Consider the following 16,532-nt stretch of genomic DNA (forward strand, 5'->3'; position numbering starts at 1 on the left):
CACTTTTGCACAACTCGCCTGGTAGAGCAGGTAAGAGAAGAGACCTTTTGCCAAGATATTGGACCACCCCTCACGGTCCACGCCGTGATCTGCTCTCCCAGAAACCAAGAATTGATTGAGTCCCCATGAGACGCCAATCACGTCGAGCGCCGAGAACTTGGCATTGCGCTTGAGTAGGACGTGGCTGTGGCTGTGTTTTTCTGCACTTTTTTTCTCGTTTCTCTTGTTTTCTCATCAGACCAGGCTCGTGGTGTGATTTGATCATCGGAGTTGTGACGTGTGAATGTGCAATTTACAAGGTGCTGGTCTTCCTGCTATCCCCCAGGCTCTCTCTCTCTCTCTCACTGATCTACTCTTCTCTCCTCTTTTCTCCCATCTCATCTTTCACAGACAGACACTGCCATACTCCATGACCTGAAAGGTTCATTCACCCGCCAGATGCTCACATGGACTCCAGCGCTCCCCAGCCGGCAGGGCGCCCTCGCGCGCCCACCATCACGGTAGACACTGCTGCAATTGACGCTGGAAACGATGATGCCGGTAATGCTCCAGTGCGATCGCCCGCGGGACTCTCGTCAATCAATACTGACACACTCTCCTCACGAATAGGCAATCCAGCCTCTGTAATCTCTTCTCCCCTCGACGACGCAAACACCCTGGCCGTGCCCCCGTCCAAGTCGAGGTCCGAATCGTGGTCCTCCTCGCCTACCACGAAAGTCGGGTCTGACCATGATCGCGACATCCACGTCTTTCGACAAGCTCAAAAGGGCGACATCAACGAGATCCTCAAGGCCGACCCGGGCGAGGAACACCTCTACAATGTCGAAAACAACCCTTTTGCCTTTTCCCCAGGCCACCTCTCCAAGCTCATCAACCCCAAGAACCTGTCGGCCTTTGCGGCGCTCGGCGGACTCCCCGGCCTCGAAAAGGGCCTGCGAACAGATAGTCGCGCGGGCCTGAGTCTTGACGAGGGGAAGCTCTCGGACTCGGTGTCCTTTGAGGACGCGACTGCAGCGACCAGCCCGTCAGATTACTCCCCCAAGGCGCCTAAACATAGCGACACACAGCCTAGTCAGCCAGACTCGCATGGGAAGGATAAGTTTGTCGACAGAACAAGAGTCTACGGGCCTAACCGATTACCGGAGCCAAAGTCCAAGTCGCTGCTTGAACTTGCCTGGATCGCGCTGCAGGATCGCGTCCTTATTCTTCTGAGCGTCGCTGCCGTCGTATCGCTCGCCCTGGGTCTGTACCAGACATTTGGAGTTACTCATCATGAAGGCGCCAAGATCGAATGGGTGGAAGGCGTCGCCATCATTGTCGCCATCACGATTGTCGTCGTTGTTGGTGCTCTTAACGATTGGCAAAAGGAACGGCAGTTTCGTAAGCTGAACCAGAAGAAGGAGGATCGTCTCGTCAAGGTGACGCGATCGGGCAAACCCATGTCCATCTCGATCCACGATGTCCTGGTAGGAGATGTCATGCTCCTCGAGCCCGGTGATGTTATTCCCGTGGACGGTGTATTCATCGGTGGACACAATCTCAGCTGCGACGAGTCTTCAGCCACTGGTGAATCGGATCTCATCAAGAAGGTTCCTGCGGATGCTGTTCTTCACGCTCTCTTGCACGAGGATTCGCCCAAGCTTAAGAAGCTTGATCCCTTCATCATCTCGGGCGCCAAGGTTCTTGACGGAGTTGGAACGTTTCTGGTTACGGCGGTTGGACAGCAGTCTAGCCATGGAAAGACTATGATGTCTCTGCGCGACGACCCGGGATTGACTCCATTGCAGGCTAAGCTGAATCTTCTGGCTGGTAAGTTGATATGGCTAGGTGTTGAATACATCGCTAACTGTTGCAGGTTACATTGCAAAGCTGGGAAGTGCCGCTGGTCTGCTTCTATTCTTTGTCCTTCTCATCGAGTTTTTGGTCCGACTTCCCAATAACGACGACACCGGCGAGCAAAAGGGCCAGAGCTTTCTCCGAATCCTGATCACCTCCATCACCATCATCGTCGTTGCGGTCCCCGAAGGACTTCCTCTCGCCGTGACGCTATCTCTTGCTTTCGCCACCAAGAAGATGACCAAGGAGAACAACCTGGTACGACATCTGCAGTCTTGCGAGACTATGGGGAATGCCACTGTCATTTGCTCCGACAAGACTGGTACCCTTACTGAGAACGTCATGACGGTTGTTGCTGGTTCTCTGGGTAAGAAAGGTCAACTGGTATTCGGCGAATCCAACTTTGAGCAAGACAACGGCTCGGGCGCAAAGAAGGACGAGGCTCAAGGCACAGACTTGATCTCTCTCAACCAGCTTTCATCCAAGCTCGACCCCGAGTATCAGACCTTTCTCAAGACGGCCATTACTGTCAACACTACAGCTTTCGAGTCCGAGGAGAATGGTAAGCAGGGCTTTGTAGGAACAAAGACTGAGACTGCCTTGCTCGACTGGGCTCGTCGATGCCTCGGTCTTGGTCCCCTGGCCATCGAACGATCCAACCATCCCGTGACGCGCCTCTTCCCTTTCAACTCGCAGCGCAAGTGCATGGGAGCCGTTGTCGAAGTCCCCGGCCAGACCAAGGATAAGCCCAAGTACCGTCTCTTCATCAAGGGTGCTTCCGAGATTGTCCTTGCTCAGTGCACCACGATTCTTGGTGATCCTACAAAGGCCCCTAGCACGGAAACGCTCTCAGACTCCCACAAGGAGGAGATTCGGGACATGATCTTTGCGTATGCTACCAACTCTCTGCGAACTCTGGCTCTTGCGTACCGCGACTTTGAGTCGTGGCCGCCTGTTCTGAGCTTGAGCCCAAGCTTGGGTAACGAGGAAGAGGATTCCAAGGAGATTGACCTGACGGATCTTGTCAACAACCTGACATGGATAGGTGTCGTCGGAATCCAGGATCCTGTTCGAAAGGGTGTCCCCGAAGCTGTTCAAGATTGCGCCACCGCTTCGGTCTCCGTCAAGATGGTCACTGGTGACAACGTCGAGACTGCCCGAGCTATCGGCCGCGAATGTGGTATCCTTACCGAGGAAAACGTCAAGGAGAAGAACGCCGTCATGGAAGGTTCCGAGTTCCGTAAGCTCGATGAGCGAGAACGCGCACAGGTCGTCAAGGGCCTTCACATCCTGGCTCGTTCTAGTCCTGAGGATAAGCGTATTCTCGTCAAGGCTCTCAGAGCTCAGGGTCAGATTGTTGCTGTTACTGGTGACGGTACAAACGATGCCCCAGCTCTCAAGGCCGCCGACGTTGGTTTCTCGATGGGTATCACCGGAACTGAAGTCGCAAAGGAAGCTTCAGACATTATCCTCATGGACGACAACTTCTCCTCCATCGTCAAGGCCCTCGCTTGGGGACGTGCCATCAACGACTCTGTCAAGAAGTTCCTTCAGTTCCAGCTCACGGTCAACATTACTGCCGTCTTCATCACCTTTATTTCCGCCGTCTCGGACGACGAAGAGACGTCGGTCCTCAACGCCGTCCAGCTTCTCTGGGTCAACCTCATCATGGACACCTTTGCCGCTCTCGCCCTCGCTACGGATCCCCCTACCGGAAGTCTCCTCCACCGCGAGCCTGAACCCCGTACTGCGCCTCTCATCACCATCACCATGTGGAAGATGATCATCGGCCAGTCCATCTACCAGCTCATCGTGTGCTTCGTCCTCTGGTTCGCAGGCCCCGATTTCCTCGGCTACCCCGAGAAGGAATTGCGAACCCTCATCTTCAACGTCTTTGTGTTTATGCAAATCTTCAAGCTCGTCAACAGCAGACGCATCGACAACCGTCTCAACATCTTTGAGGGCCTGCACCGCAACCACCTCTTCATGCTCATGATGTCCATAATGGTTGGCGGCCAGCTCATCATCATATACGTTGGAGGCGAAGCCTTTGTGGTGGTCCGCCTCAATGGCATTCAGTGGGCCATCTCTGTCGTCCTGGGCTTCTTTTCGATTCCTATTGGTGTGCTCATCCGTCTCTTCCCCGATCGTTGGTTCCAGGCTATCGTGGATGTTTTGGTCAAGCTGTGGCCCAAGTGGCTTCGTCTGCGGAGGAAGAAGAAGTCGCCTGAGGATGGCGACGAGACCCCTACAAACCCAGAAGACTACGACCTGGGTGACGCGCTGTTTGGTATCCGCGATGATCTCGAGTTCTTGAAGAAGGTCCGCGGTGGGCGCATGGCTGCGTTCAGCGATGCCATGGCCAAGTCTCGTGAGCTGATGCTTCTCCATCGTCATCGTTCCGAGTCTCGCTCTAGGAGCAAGGTCAGGAGCAGGAGAGGATCTTCGCGATCTTCCAACAGACCACCTATTTCGCCCATGATGTCTGTCGTGGGCATGCCTGGTATCGTGGCGGCTAGCGTTGGTGGTCTTGGGCCTTCTGGTCAGAGTGTAAATGAAAGGAGCGAGAATCCTTAGTACGATAATAGAGTGCGATGTTCGATTTCGATCAGTTTGTGTTTACTTTTTGTTGGCATATGTAGCATTTTCCTTGGTGCGGGAAGGCTTGGAGTTGTTAGATGGAGTGGAATTAGATCGTCTTGTGCAAGCTACGAAAAACACGTCAAGGTAATAGGCGTAAAAAAGGAAATAACCATTAGTATGTACGATGTGCTAAGCTGAATAAAATATGAAGACATCATGACCTGTCCCTTTATATGGTGAAACATTCTCATCATCTCACCATCACGGCTTTACCCTACACCAACACATTCACTCAACACCACATGCCAAGGGTGGCTATGTTTTCAGTGCTCGCCCGACAAACATGGACGTGCATCTTTAAATTCGCAAGGCGGAATTGTCATGAAACGCAAACAAATAGCTGAATGCCTTGGCCTTGGCGGATCCTCTCAGTTGCCGATCGCGGAATTAAACGCGGAACGTTGTCCTTTAAGAAGGTTTTCATACATGAGACGCCCTCGTTTCCCACTGAACATCGTTAATGAGAATGGACGTCTCAATCAGAGTATGTGTCGCTCTGTGGCTGGCGACGACTGCAGTCGCTCAATTCACCGTCACGTCCAACTATGTCATCTCAAAGACCACGGATGAGGCCTTTACTAGGACCTCGACCTTGCCGCTCAGACCTGTCGTCGCGCCGACTGGTGAAGTCATCTCGGTGACGACGTCTACGAGAAGCTACAATGGCCTCGAGATTGTCATGCGATACTTTGAACCTGGGGAATTCGCCTCGACAGACATCCAGCTCACGACGAGCGGAACCAACCTAGACGGCTCCTTCACGTACTACTACCAAGGCATCGTCTACACCGCGCCTGCATCCTGCCCTACGCCATTCACAGTCTCGACCAGAACGAGAATCATGATTCCCTCCGAAGTCCGCTCTCAGTTCTCTCCAACCAGCCTCGCCAGTAGAACGGGCACACACGACAACGGAGCCGTTTACACCCAGGTCACGGCGTACCTCTCTGACGGCGCCGTGCGGATAAATGCCGCAGACGCGTCGTCTGATTGGCTCGCCACGTATTACCTGGCCGACTGCCGTAACCCGACGGCGACGGATGACTCGTACTGGGGCAATCTCGAGCCCGGGACGAGTCGTGATGACCCCGTCAATGACTGGCTGAACGAGAAGTCTTCAGTCAAACCGTGGGCTATTGCTCTCGCCGCCGTCTTTCCGAGTCTGTTCCTTCTCGGCTTCGTCGAGTCGTGGTTCTGGTTTCGGAGGATGATGGTGGGGAGGGGAGCTCTGAGGGTGGGCACAATCTGCTGGATCCTCATTTTGCCGCTTCTGCTCTTGTTTGTGAGGTATGCGCCCGCAAGACGAGATAGCGATCAATCTGAGCTCCGGATCCGATGGAAGACGTTCAGTCTCGGGACCAGAGTCAAGCTCTGGCTGCGCTGGGGGTTTCGGAAGTCATACCCGACGGAGCTGCTGGGGACGAAGCCGAGCTCTTCCTTGCAGCCGAGGAATTCTGCCGTCGAAGAAGTAGAGGAGAAGGACAGTCCGTTCAACAGCGACGGGACGAGGAGGCGACCTCCGTCAGAGGAGGGAGACGTGGTATGGATAACAGAACCGGGGCCATCGCAGATAATTACAAGATGAGCAGAGTCAGTCATCAATTGCCACTTTCACTGATACAGTCAATCGACTCGTGTTACGCGACCTGGTGAGCTAAAGGGTATCGATGCCTCTTTTGAACAAATTCATGAGAGTCCCAGATGCTCGGCCCCGCCACCACATGACCCTCGATTGGCCCCTTGGAGGGTCAGACACGAATCAATTGATCAATGGGAAGCGGCTATCTTGTCCGTCACGAGATGCATGGCAGCGGGGGCTCAACCGCCACTATCCAGCCTTCGCCCCATCACCACACACTTCCTCAGCCTCCAACCCTTATCAACCCGCTAGAGACCAATTCGGTTTATCTATCCGTGCGGCTCATACCCCGCGATCAAGCAGCATCCCCCGCAGGCTAGTCCCCATCAGGTAGCCACACGACAAGTGCCGTCTGTCTCTCTGACCTTGTCCTGTTGCCGTAATGTTTGCTTCCCAAGTTCCTGACCAGATAAGCCCGATAAGGAAAAAAGAGTCGGTATCGACGTTATGGGTTCCCAGACAAGGCATCACTTGAGGTTTGACCTGCTCGTGAGGAGGCATGGCTGAAAAGTATATCAAGGAGCCATGTGTCTGCTTCTTTGTTGATCTTGCCCAGACACATCATCACAGCTCAGACAACAGCAGCCATGGTACTCCCTCACCCTTTCGATCCTCTCTCTGCCAATGAGATCTCGACTTCCGTCGACATCGTCAAGAAGTACCATTCCGGACCATGTTACTTCAACGTCGTCTCTCTGCACGAGCCTCGCAAGGCTGAGATGCTCCGATGGCTCGAGCATCCTTCCGACAGCAACCGTCCTGCCCGAATTGCTGATGTTGTCGTCATCCTTCCTGACGGCAAGGTCTATGATGGTCTTGTTGACCTCAAGGCCAAGAAGGTGACCAAGTGGGAGAAGCTGGATGGTCTTCAGCCTATTGTAAGTGCCATCGCACTCTTCAACAGCCTTGTCTAACATAACTAGATCACCCCCGAGGAGCTCAACCAGGTCGAGACCATCATGCGAAAGGACCCCGAGGTCATCAAGCAATGCGAGATCTCTGGCATCCCCGCGTCCGACATGCACAAGGTCTACTGCGATCCTTGGACTATTGGCTACGATGAGCGCTTCGGCAACTCTGTTCGTCTCCAGCAGGCCCTCATGTACTATCGTCCCGACCCGGATACCTTCCAGTACCAGTATCCCCTCGACTTCTGCCCCATTTTCGACGGCGCCAAGAAGGCCATCATCCACATCGACATCCCCAAGGTCCGACGTCCTCTCAGCAAGCAGAAGCCCATCGACTACATTCCTCGTGCTATCGAGGCTGCTGGCGGATACCGAAAGGACATCAAGCCCATCAACATTACCCAGCCCGAGGGTGTTTCTTTCACCATGAACGGCCGTGTGCTATCGTGGCAGAACTGGAAGTTCCACATTGGCTTCAACTACAAGGAGGGTATTGTCCTCAACCACATCACCTTCAACGACAAGGGCATTGAGCGTCCCGTCTTCTACCGTCTCTCGCTCTCTGAGATGGTTGTGCCTTATGGCAACCCCGAGCATCCTCACCAGCGGAAGCACGCCTTTGATCTCGGTGAATACGGTGCTGGTTACCTTACCAACTCTCTTGCTCTTGGCTGTGACTGCAAGGGTGTCATTCACTATCTCGATGCTGACTTTGCTACCCGCGATGGTTCTATCCGCACTATCAAGAACGCCATCTGCATTCACGAGGAGGATAACGGTATTCTCTTCAAGCACACCGACTTCAGAGATGACTCCGTCACCGTCACCCGTGCCCGCAAGCTCATCGTGCAGCAGATCTTTACTGCCGCCAACTACGAGTATGCTTGCCAATGGGTCTTCCATCAGGACGGAACCATCCAGCCTGAGATCAAGCTCACTGGTATCCTCAACACCTACTCTCTCAACCCTGGTGAGGATGCTGGCCCTTGGGGTACTGAGGTGTACCCCCAGGTCAACGCGCACAACCATCAGCATCTCTTCTGTCTCCGCATCAACCCCATGATTGACGGAACAAACAACACCGTCAACATGGTCGACACAGTCCCCAGCGATGCTCCCGTTGGCAGCCCCGAGAACTTCTACGGTAATGCTTTCTACGCCAAGAAGACCAAGCTTCGCACCAGCGGCGAGGCCAAGACTGACTACAACGGCGCTACGAGCCGCACATGGGAGATGGTCAACGAGTCCAAGCTTCACCCCTACAGCAAGAAGCCTGTCTCTTACAAGCTTGTGAGCAGAGAGGTTCCTGGTCTGCTGCCTAAGCCTGGTAGCTTGGTGTGGAAGCGTGCTGGCTTTGCCCGCCACGCCGTGCACGTCACTCCTTGTAAGTTGCCCTTCACCATCCTGACATACACATACTGACCTATCTAGACCGTGATGATGAGCTCTGGCCTGCTGGTCGCCACGTCCCCCAGACCTCTGGCGAGCCCTCAATGGGTCTCCCCGAATGGATGGCCAACAACAACGAGTCTACCGAAAACACCGACATCGTCCTCTGGCACACGTTCGGCGTGACACACATCCCCGCCCCCGAGGACTTCCCTATCATGCCCGTCGAGCCCATGACGCTGCTCCTGCGGCCTCGCAACTTCTTCACCAACAACCCCTGCATGGACGTGCCGCCCAGCTACTCCATCACCCCCACCCAGGTGGCCGAGAACAAGGGCGCCCTGGATCAGACCGACAAGGTTAGCCAGCTTGCTTTTGGTGGCAAGAGCTGCTGCTCGGGTGGAAATGCTTCTGCTAGGCTGTAAGCGTGGATTTGGATGTGTATTTAGTGTATATATACCATGGCATTGATGAATAGCAATAGAGTGCTTGATTGTTCTGCATATGCTTGCCCCTCGTTTCGAAATAACATTTGACGAAGCCTGCTCGCCTTGTGATCACTTGGGCCTCTTGTGCTCTGCCGACTACCAATGGTGACGTTTTTTTTCTCTAGAATATGTTTGCGATTGATCACATTTAGCATTCTTGGAAACAAGAGATCCCATACTTGTCGCGCAGGCCCCAAAGCCTGGCGTTGTTGAAGCCCTGATGGGAGGGTATCTCGGGTGGCACGTGATCATACACGTGCCCTGGCGATGGCTGTCATTCACCCTCAAGGCCATCGCCGTGTTTACCACAAAATAGGAGCCTCCTCCCTTGGCCCTTTGACCTCGCGCTTACCCTGCGGCCTTTCATTTCATCTCCGCCTTTGAAGATCTGTCCCCCACCATTTTGGGCCAGACAACCTGGCGACCCGCCTACGAATACCCTGCAGCACCTGCACCTCAAAGCCCATCACCCGTACATCCAACAGCTTCAGGACCTATTCCGCATCATAGTGAGCTATTGAATGCGGAAGGTGGCTAGATTGAGATGAAGAGAAAGCCGGTTTAGCAGAGGTATAGATGGAGAAAGTGTATTGGGATGATGAGATGAATCTCAGCGTATAGGCCTTGAAGGCTGTAAACTGTGCTCTTTATGGCCAATCGTCAAATGCCCATGGTAGTGGAGCTCGCGGGCCTCTCGGTCGGACCGTGTGGAGAGGCCGGAGGAGGAGAGGGACAACACACCCAGTGGAGCCGAGCCCAGGCTGGCCAGAGTCATCGCCAGAATTGCCGGGTAGTCCCTAGTGGCGTAAAGCCTGGGGCTTCCGAGTGGAATGGCGAATGAGTACTGACTAGGAGAGTTAAAGATTAGTTCAAGAGGGGAGGAAATGGGACTGCTATTTGACCACCATGGTTTTTGGGCAGTAAAGAAATTCATATACGTAGGATGATAGTAATAGTTGAGAGGAAGAGAGGGAGTATAGGCGGTAGGAGGCAGATATTATGACTGAGTGCGATGTCGGAAACAAGACGCGGGAGTTGACAAGCAAGCGACTATCTCTGGTCAAAACCACTGATCTAGTTACAAGGTACATAACCCCCTCATCCCTTAGTCTCTTAGCCTCCCGCTTTTGTTTCCCCTCTTTGGAACGGAACGACTTTGCCCATTTCCGAACCTTGTCTTTTTCTCTTGTTGATGCCGAAATTTGTCTAGGAAGGTAGACAGATCGAACAGGATCAAGTCAAATAGCGGTGTGCTTCCGCCATTCCTCGTCTATTGCTCTCCCTCCTTACATTGATTGATTAGTTGCATGGATTAAACCCTGCCCACCAATCTCGATATTCTCACCCACAAGACAGGTACCCCGTTTTGCTTCGTGATTTTCTACAATCCCTCTCACTCCGTATTTTCCTACTTCAGTTTTCTGAGTCATCAATTGGGGGTGTTGATTGTGACATTTGGGTAATGAATTGGCATAAGAACTGACGACGTATGCATCCTCCCTCTCTCTTATTCCTCACGATCTACTTTGAAGCATGGACATCTCACATACCTTTTTTACCAAAAGTGAAAGGAGTCTTATTCCTCTTCTTTATTCTGCCCTTGTAGAGGAATCGAGAGTATACGGAGATGACGGGTGTAGGTGACCCATTGCTTCTTCTAACGCCCTGGATTGATCCTCAGCACAAGATAGCAATGATGACGGGCGAAAACCAAATGAAACTAGACCACAAAGTCGGTTCTGCGACTGAAGCTGCCGCTCTTGCGGATTCTCTATCGGCTTCCGTCTCTAGGGCCCGCCGGGACGACAGCATCACGCAAATAGCTTCCAACAGCCACGATCATACAGTCTCGGAAAAGTCACCGCCGGCTCAGAACTTCAATGCCGACTCCAACAATCTGTCTGAGAATGGAAATAACAATAATAGTAATGACGATGACGCCGATTCAACTGATCCCAAGGACGAGCTGAGGTTATCCAAGGTGAGGTGTATTGCTCTTGTTGCAACTGTCACGGGTGCCTCATTCCTCAATGTGAGTATTACCCGAGTCTCTACCCACGTTACCTTCTTCATATCTTCACATCTCCTCCAAACAGCTCATGGATACAACTTCATTCAAACATTACTTCTCCCAGACACTCTCCGGCCAAAGCGTCGTCATCATTCTCCCTTCCATTGGCAAAGCCCTTGACATCCCCAACTCACGCCAGCAATGGATCGTATCCTCCTACCTTCCAACCTTTGGCTGCTTCCTCCTCCTCTGGGGCCGCATCGCCGACATCTACGGCAAGAGGCTCATCTTTATCTTGGGCTCAACCTGGGTCACCATCTGCTGTGCCGCCAACGCCTTTATCCCTACCGAGATTGCCTTTGACTTGTTCCGAGGCTTGCATGGACTTGTACGTTTCCTTCGACGAGGTTCCCAAGTTGAAATTGGAGAGTCGCTGACAATTAAATGCTTATAGGGAGCTGCTGCGAATGTTCCAACCGCTCTTGGCATCCTGGGCACGACATTTCCTTCTGGAAAGGCCAAAAACTATGCATTTAGCGCCTACGGTAAGTCATGTGAAGCCTCATCACCACACAGACCCGTATATCTGACACGCCCACCAGCCGCTGGAGCACCCCTCGGCAGCGTCTTTGGCACTCTTCTCTCCGGTCTCATCGCTCAATGGGCCAGTTGGAAATGGGTCTTTCGCACCCTCGCCATCATAGCCGGTATGATCTCTGTCGCTGGCATCTTCTGCATCCCTCCGTCTCCTCCGCCTCTCCGTCCTGCTCACGAAAGCCATCGGGCCAAGACGGCAGCTATCGACTGGATCGGTGCTATCCTAATCACATGCGGCTTGCTTGCTCTTATGTTTGCGCTGATAGAAGGTAACGTCGTCGGCTGGGGAACCCTCTGGATTCCCGTCCTTATCGTCGTGTCTCTCCTCACCATTATTGCCTTCTTCTTCTGGCAGCGTTACCTCGAGAAGAAGATGACTCGCTCCCCATTAGTTAAGGTCTCTATCTTCAACCTGCACTTCACCTCCGTCATGATCATCATGGGTCTCTTCTCCGGTGCCTTCAACAACTACATGATCTACGCAACATACTACTTCCAAGACTACCAGGGTCTCTCCCCGTTCCAAACTATGCTTCGCTTCATACCCACCGGTGTTGGCGGCATCATCATCGCATTTATTGTAGCCCGCCTCCTCGACCGCGTTCCGACATTTTTCATCCTCGTAATCGGACACCTTTGCGTCTCCATCGCCGCGCTTCTCTACGCTGTTCCGATCCCGCCCACGACGTCTTATTTTGCTTGGGGCCTCCCTGCCATGGTCCTCTCCGTCATCGGTGCCGATACCGCATGGCCTTGTTTCACGCTCTTCACATCGCACTCCCTCTCAGCCGAGGACCAAGCCGTTGGCGGGGCACTAATCAATGCCTCAGGCATGTTTGGTCGCGCGATCGCCCTTGCTATTGCGACGGCGGTGCAGACTTCCGTCATGGCCAAGGACCGAGGTGTTGATGTCATAGACGCTGGACCTGTAGAGGAGTGGGATGCTCCGTCGCTGAAGGGCTTGCGCGCCGCGGGGTGGGTAAGCTTCGTCATTGCCTGTATGGCATTGGCTCTCGTTGTGATTGTATTTAGGGGGATGGAGATTATCGGAAAGGCGCCAGCCAGACCCGAGACAGCAGAAGGGGTTATTAATGACGGAGACACCGAAACAGGAGACAGGCGTGACTAGATGTTGACAACTTGGGATATGTACGATTGGGTTCACGACTATCAATCTATCTATACAATACAATACAATTTATTACGCCCAGCGGCTTATTTTGGCCGAAAGCACTAATGCATACGTACGTTGCCTACTTTTCGTCCTTGTCTCCCCCAACCCATGCTGTGCCACACACTGCCCAAATTATGACCGCAGTTCCTTAAGCCCATACTATACCATATCTTGCATCGTCCGGATTGTAATCCGTCTCCCGAAGCCCGTACTGCGTTAGTTCCTTAATTTTGCTTTCCTTTCTGCTCCGTTACGCTCTGCGTTTTCCCGTGGTTTAGTAGCGTTGCCAACGAACTAGCTTGAAGGCTACTCAAGTGTTCAGTGTCCTATCTACGGCGGCTGAAGCGATGTCCGCTTTCATGACACAGGGTGTTTGATGTAGGCTGTGAGTGGGTTAGTAAGAATAAGTAGGTGAAAATTTGCAATCTAGCATCAATATTGTGTGTCGAGTCGACCTGTGGCTATTGCAAATCGTATAGTTGCGTGGTCTGCTTGCATATTTGGCGCCTATTTCGCGTTATCTGTCGGTGACTTCCCTCCCAGGTAGAATGAGAGATTTCCTCTTTGTGTCTCGGTGCACTGCAGCATTTCGGTTCGGTGCGCTGTCCATGTTTTGCATTGGAAGAGAAAGCGCTCGACAGTCTCTGTCGCTTGTCTACATGCGCATTGCTGCGACGCTGCTACTTTGATCCGGAAGAGATATCCATTCAATCTGGTCATACCGGTCCTGAGCTGCGCTAGCACCCTGGCTTCTCTCCGTGATAGGCAATCGTATAGTACACCTGCGGCTGTTAAGTTAATCACTGACGACCGATGGAGATATATTTGGACAGCAAGAAAACCCGACACAGTTTCTAGCAATAGTTTATCATCCTCTGTCGTCTCGGCTTAAGGCGGTCCGCTTGGAAAGAGGAGCATACTTGGAAGGCGTTGAATACGGAGATCAATGACTGTGGAGGCTTGAAGTAAGAGCGGGAAATGGCTTGTATTCGACTACATCGATCATCTCGTTCCTTCAAGTAGGCATCCATCTCCTCAAAGTAGGTGGCAATCTTTGTCCAGTCGACTCTCCCGCTGTACTCGAACCATTTCTGAAATATTATTCAGGGGCTTAAACTCAGAAATCACCAGGAAATTCGCTTGCAGGAACTGTACCGGGTGTTACCCCTACGATGCCAAAAAGGCAGGCTTCTACCACGATTATGTTCATTCTTTAGTCATGGGCGTAGCGGCTAGAAATTGGACAGATTGGAGTTATTCCTAGTAATAAGGCATCCAGTGTTAATGGATGCTGACGTTCTTGAAACCAACGTAAACTAACCCAAGGTTGAGATTGTTCCCGTAAGCTACCTATTCATAAAATATAACGACCACAGTCAACCTGAAATAAAGAACACAAATTCCAACCCTGATCTGCCAATACCTCAATAGCCTAACTAGTTCTCAGCATTGTTAAGAGCGACAACACGTTGAGTAGCAGTCTCTGTCTTATGGAATCGGCGAGGGGTAACCTTTCGCTCGAAGAGTTCATCAAGTTCGGCAGCGGAACGACTAGAGGAAAGCTTATTAGAGTCTTACGTATCCCGTGTTGCAATGCCAAGGTGTTTACTTACCGAGCAGTCTCGGGAACGATGAACCAACATCCAACGGCAAAAGGAAGACCAACGCCAGCATAGAAGAAGCCCGATTTTAGACCCCAGTTCCACTCACTCGCATTCACCATGTGCGGTACCAGCTGGTTCATAGCAATATTTACCAGGCAGTTAAGCGCCGCTGCAGCTCCTGAAGTGTAGGGCCGCAATCTCTGAGACGAGATCTCGCCGATGAAGCCCCATCCAGTAGCACCGGTCATGGTCAACCCAATGTCTGTTCAGATGGCCAGGTTAGCATGGCGAGACGCAACTAGAGCCAGGAGGAGAAACTTACTCCAGATAACGGCCATCAAGATAAAGACATAGTTGACGGCCTTAACTCGGGGAACAACTCCCAGGATACCGACCAGGAAACTGGTTCCCCACATTGAAGTTATGCCAGAGCAACTAATCAAGCGTCTTCCAAAGCTGTCAGCGTAGTAAACGACAGCTATCGCAGCCACGAGCTTAATGCCGAGAGTGATGCACTTGATCTGGAAGGGATCGCCAACGCCGGCCTGCTGGAAGAAGTAGGCGCCAAAGGTAGAGAAGAGGACCAGACCGGTAAACTGTTGAGAGACGATGGTCCAGCACGCAACAATTGTGCGGAAACCATCAGTACCGCGGAAGACGGCGTACCACTTCTCGCGGTTCTGGGCGATAGCGACCTGGGTCTCATGATCGGCCAGCAAGACCAGAACCTCGATCTGCTGGTCGACGTTATAGTTATCGACGCCCCTGTAGAGTTGGCGAAGCGCCTTTCTGGCCGTCTCAATCTTTCCCGCCGAGACAGCCCATGCAGCAGACTCGGGTAGTATAAGAAAGATGACAAGCATCAGGCCAATGTGGCCCCATTGCGTGTAGATGGGGAGCAGCCAGTTGTGGCTGTCGTAGCCGGAAATGACCTCCATAGCTACATAGGCAAAGAAAGTACCCACGGTCCACCAGAGGTTGTAGGTCATCAGGACGATACCTCGGATGCGCGTAGGGGCGATTTCGGAGATGTACGCTGGGAGAGTGACCTGCAGGCATCCGAGGCCCATGCCGGCGAGCATCTTGGCAACTAACCAGTGCTCCCATCTTCGAGCAAACGACTCGGCAAAGATGCTAGCGGCTAGGAGGGTCCAGCATGTGTAGAGGGATAGCTTTCGTCCGTAGGGAGCGGCCAGGAAAGGGAGCGAAACCTGGGTGAGGAATTGGCCAGCTGGCAGGACGCTTCCCCAGCCGGCAATGATGTTGGAATCAAGGACGGCTTTGCCTTCTGCATTGATCTTGGTGGCAAACTGTTCGACAAACCCCGGGTTGGCCAGGATACCTGCGTTCATTCTGGGCAATCATCAGTGATACAGTCACAAGAGGCATCGGGAAGACGATTCAAGGAAGGGCACGAACCCGATCTGGTAGCCGTCTGCCCCAGCAGCAAAGGCAGCGACAAAGGCGTAAAAGGTACACCACTTGAATATCTTGAACGTCTCCCACGGAGTCAAAGTCTCGTATCCGGTCAAGGCCTGGCCTTTGGTCGCGGCATCGAGGACGGCATCCTTGGGCTGGAGGACATCGTCGCCGAGAGCTTCCGCCTGGCCAATGTCGTTGGCCGCTTTCTCTCTCTCGCTGGTTGGCTTGAGCACCTGCATAGCAGAAGATAGAAGGGCCCGAAACGTCGGATCCTGGGCGATGAGAAGGTGGTGAGAGGTGAGAGCGGGCGGTTGTCGTCGTCCTGTGGCTGGGCTGGGGAAATGTTGGTGCGGATTCATCAAAGGTATGGGGAAGCTCGTCCTCTATATACGCAGATGTGACAAGACACTCAACCTAGGAGAGCACCGTGCTCCTCTCTGCGATCCCCAGGCTATCCCCATGGGGTTCAGAATGGAACCGGGGTCCTGCACCCAACAGATGGAAGTCATCTACCAAACGCGGGGTTGGCAGCTAACATGGTGCCATTGCAATGTCTGGATATGCTCGCTCCACCATCGCGGAAGAATGACACCGGCAGGAATCCGTCCGATGCCCGGTTGGGGGTCAGGGTCGCCCAGGTGACAAAGTGGACAATATCTCGACCGGAGACTTATCCGTTACAGTCATGGCGTGTCATCCACCGCATCTTCACCACGGCATGGAATCAGAACAGTGCTTTATCACAATCCTGACCACGGACTGGTGGTAATGGGGGAAAGGCTTTTTGTTTATTTACTATTCGATCGCTGACACTATTTAGA

At 52.9% G+C, this 16,532-nt stretch overlaps 5 protein-coding genes across 5 annotated transcripts; 4 read left to right on the forward strand and 1 right to left on the reverse strand.

Moving 5' to 3' along the window:
- Window positions 1-446: 446 nt before the first annotated feature.
- NCS54_00860300 (Calcium-transporting ATPase) lies at window positions 447-4,413 on the forward strand (the record flags this gene model as incomplete). The annotated part of the gene is made up of 2 exons (XM_053153983.1): window positions 447-1,809; window positions 1,856-4,413. The coding sequence occupies 2 exons, from the start codon at window positions 447-449 to the stop codon at window positions 4,411-4,413; spliced, it is 3,921 nt and encodes a 1,306-aa protein (XP_053009958.1).
- Window positions 4,414-4,945: 532 nt separating this feature from the next.
- Window positions 4,946-6,064, forward strand: NCS54_00860400 (Hypothetical protein; the record flags this gene model as incomplete). Its single annotated transcript, XM_053153984.1, has 1 exon — window positions 4,946-6,064. One exon carries the CDS (start codon window positions 4,946-4,948, stop codon window positions 6,062-6,064), a length of 1,119 nt encoding a protein of 372 aa, XP_053009959.1.
- A 641-nt stretch (window positions 6,065-6,705) lies between these two features.
- On the forward strand, window positions 6,706-8,840 carry NCS54_00860500 (Amine oxidase; the record flags this gene model as incomplete). Its single annotated transcript, XM_053153985.1, has 3 exons — window positions 6,706-6,996; window positions 7,042-8,410; window positions 8,458-8,840. 3 exons carry the CDS (start codon window positions 6,706-6,708, stop codon window positions 8,838-8,840), a joined length of 2,043 nt encoding a protein of 680 aa, XP_053009960.1.
- A 1,759-nt stretch (window positions 8,841-10,599) lies between these two features.
- Window positions 10,600-12,640, forward strand: NCS54_00860600 (MFS domain-containing protein; the record flags this gene model as incomplete). Its single annotated transcript, XM_053153986.1, has 4 exons — window positions 10,600-10,935; window positions 11,000-11,302; window positions 11,369-11,459; window positions 11,517-12,640. 4 exons carry the CDS (start codon window positions 10,600-10,602, stop codon window positions 12,638-12,640), a joined length of 1,854 nt encoding a protein of 617 aa, XP_053009961.1.
- Window positions 12,641-14,121: 1,481 nt separating this feature from the next.
- NCS54_00860700 (MFS domain-containing protein) lies at window positions 14,122-15,950 on the reverse strand (the record flags this gene model as incomplete). Its single annotated transcript, XM_053153987.1, has 4 exons — window positions 14,122-14,236; window positions 14,299-14,551; window positions 14,612-15,642; window positions 15,709-15,950. The coding sequence occupies 4 exons, from the start codon at window positions 15,948-15,950 to the stop codon at window positions 14,122-14,124; spliced, it is 1,641 nt and encodes a 546-aa protein (XP_053009962.1).
- Between the last annotated feature and the right edge of the window lie 582 nt (window positions 15,951-16,532).

The sequence above is a fragment of the Fusarium falciforme genome, chromosome 6, assembly GCF_026873545.1.
Source record: "Fusarium falciforme chromosome 6, complete sequence".
Taxonomy (NCBI): domain Eukaryota; kingdom Fungi; phylum Ascomycota; class Sordariomycetes; order Hypocreales; family Nectriaceae; genus Fusarium; species Fusarium falciforme.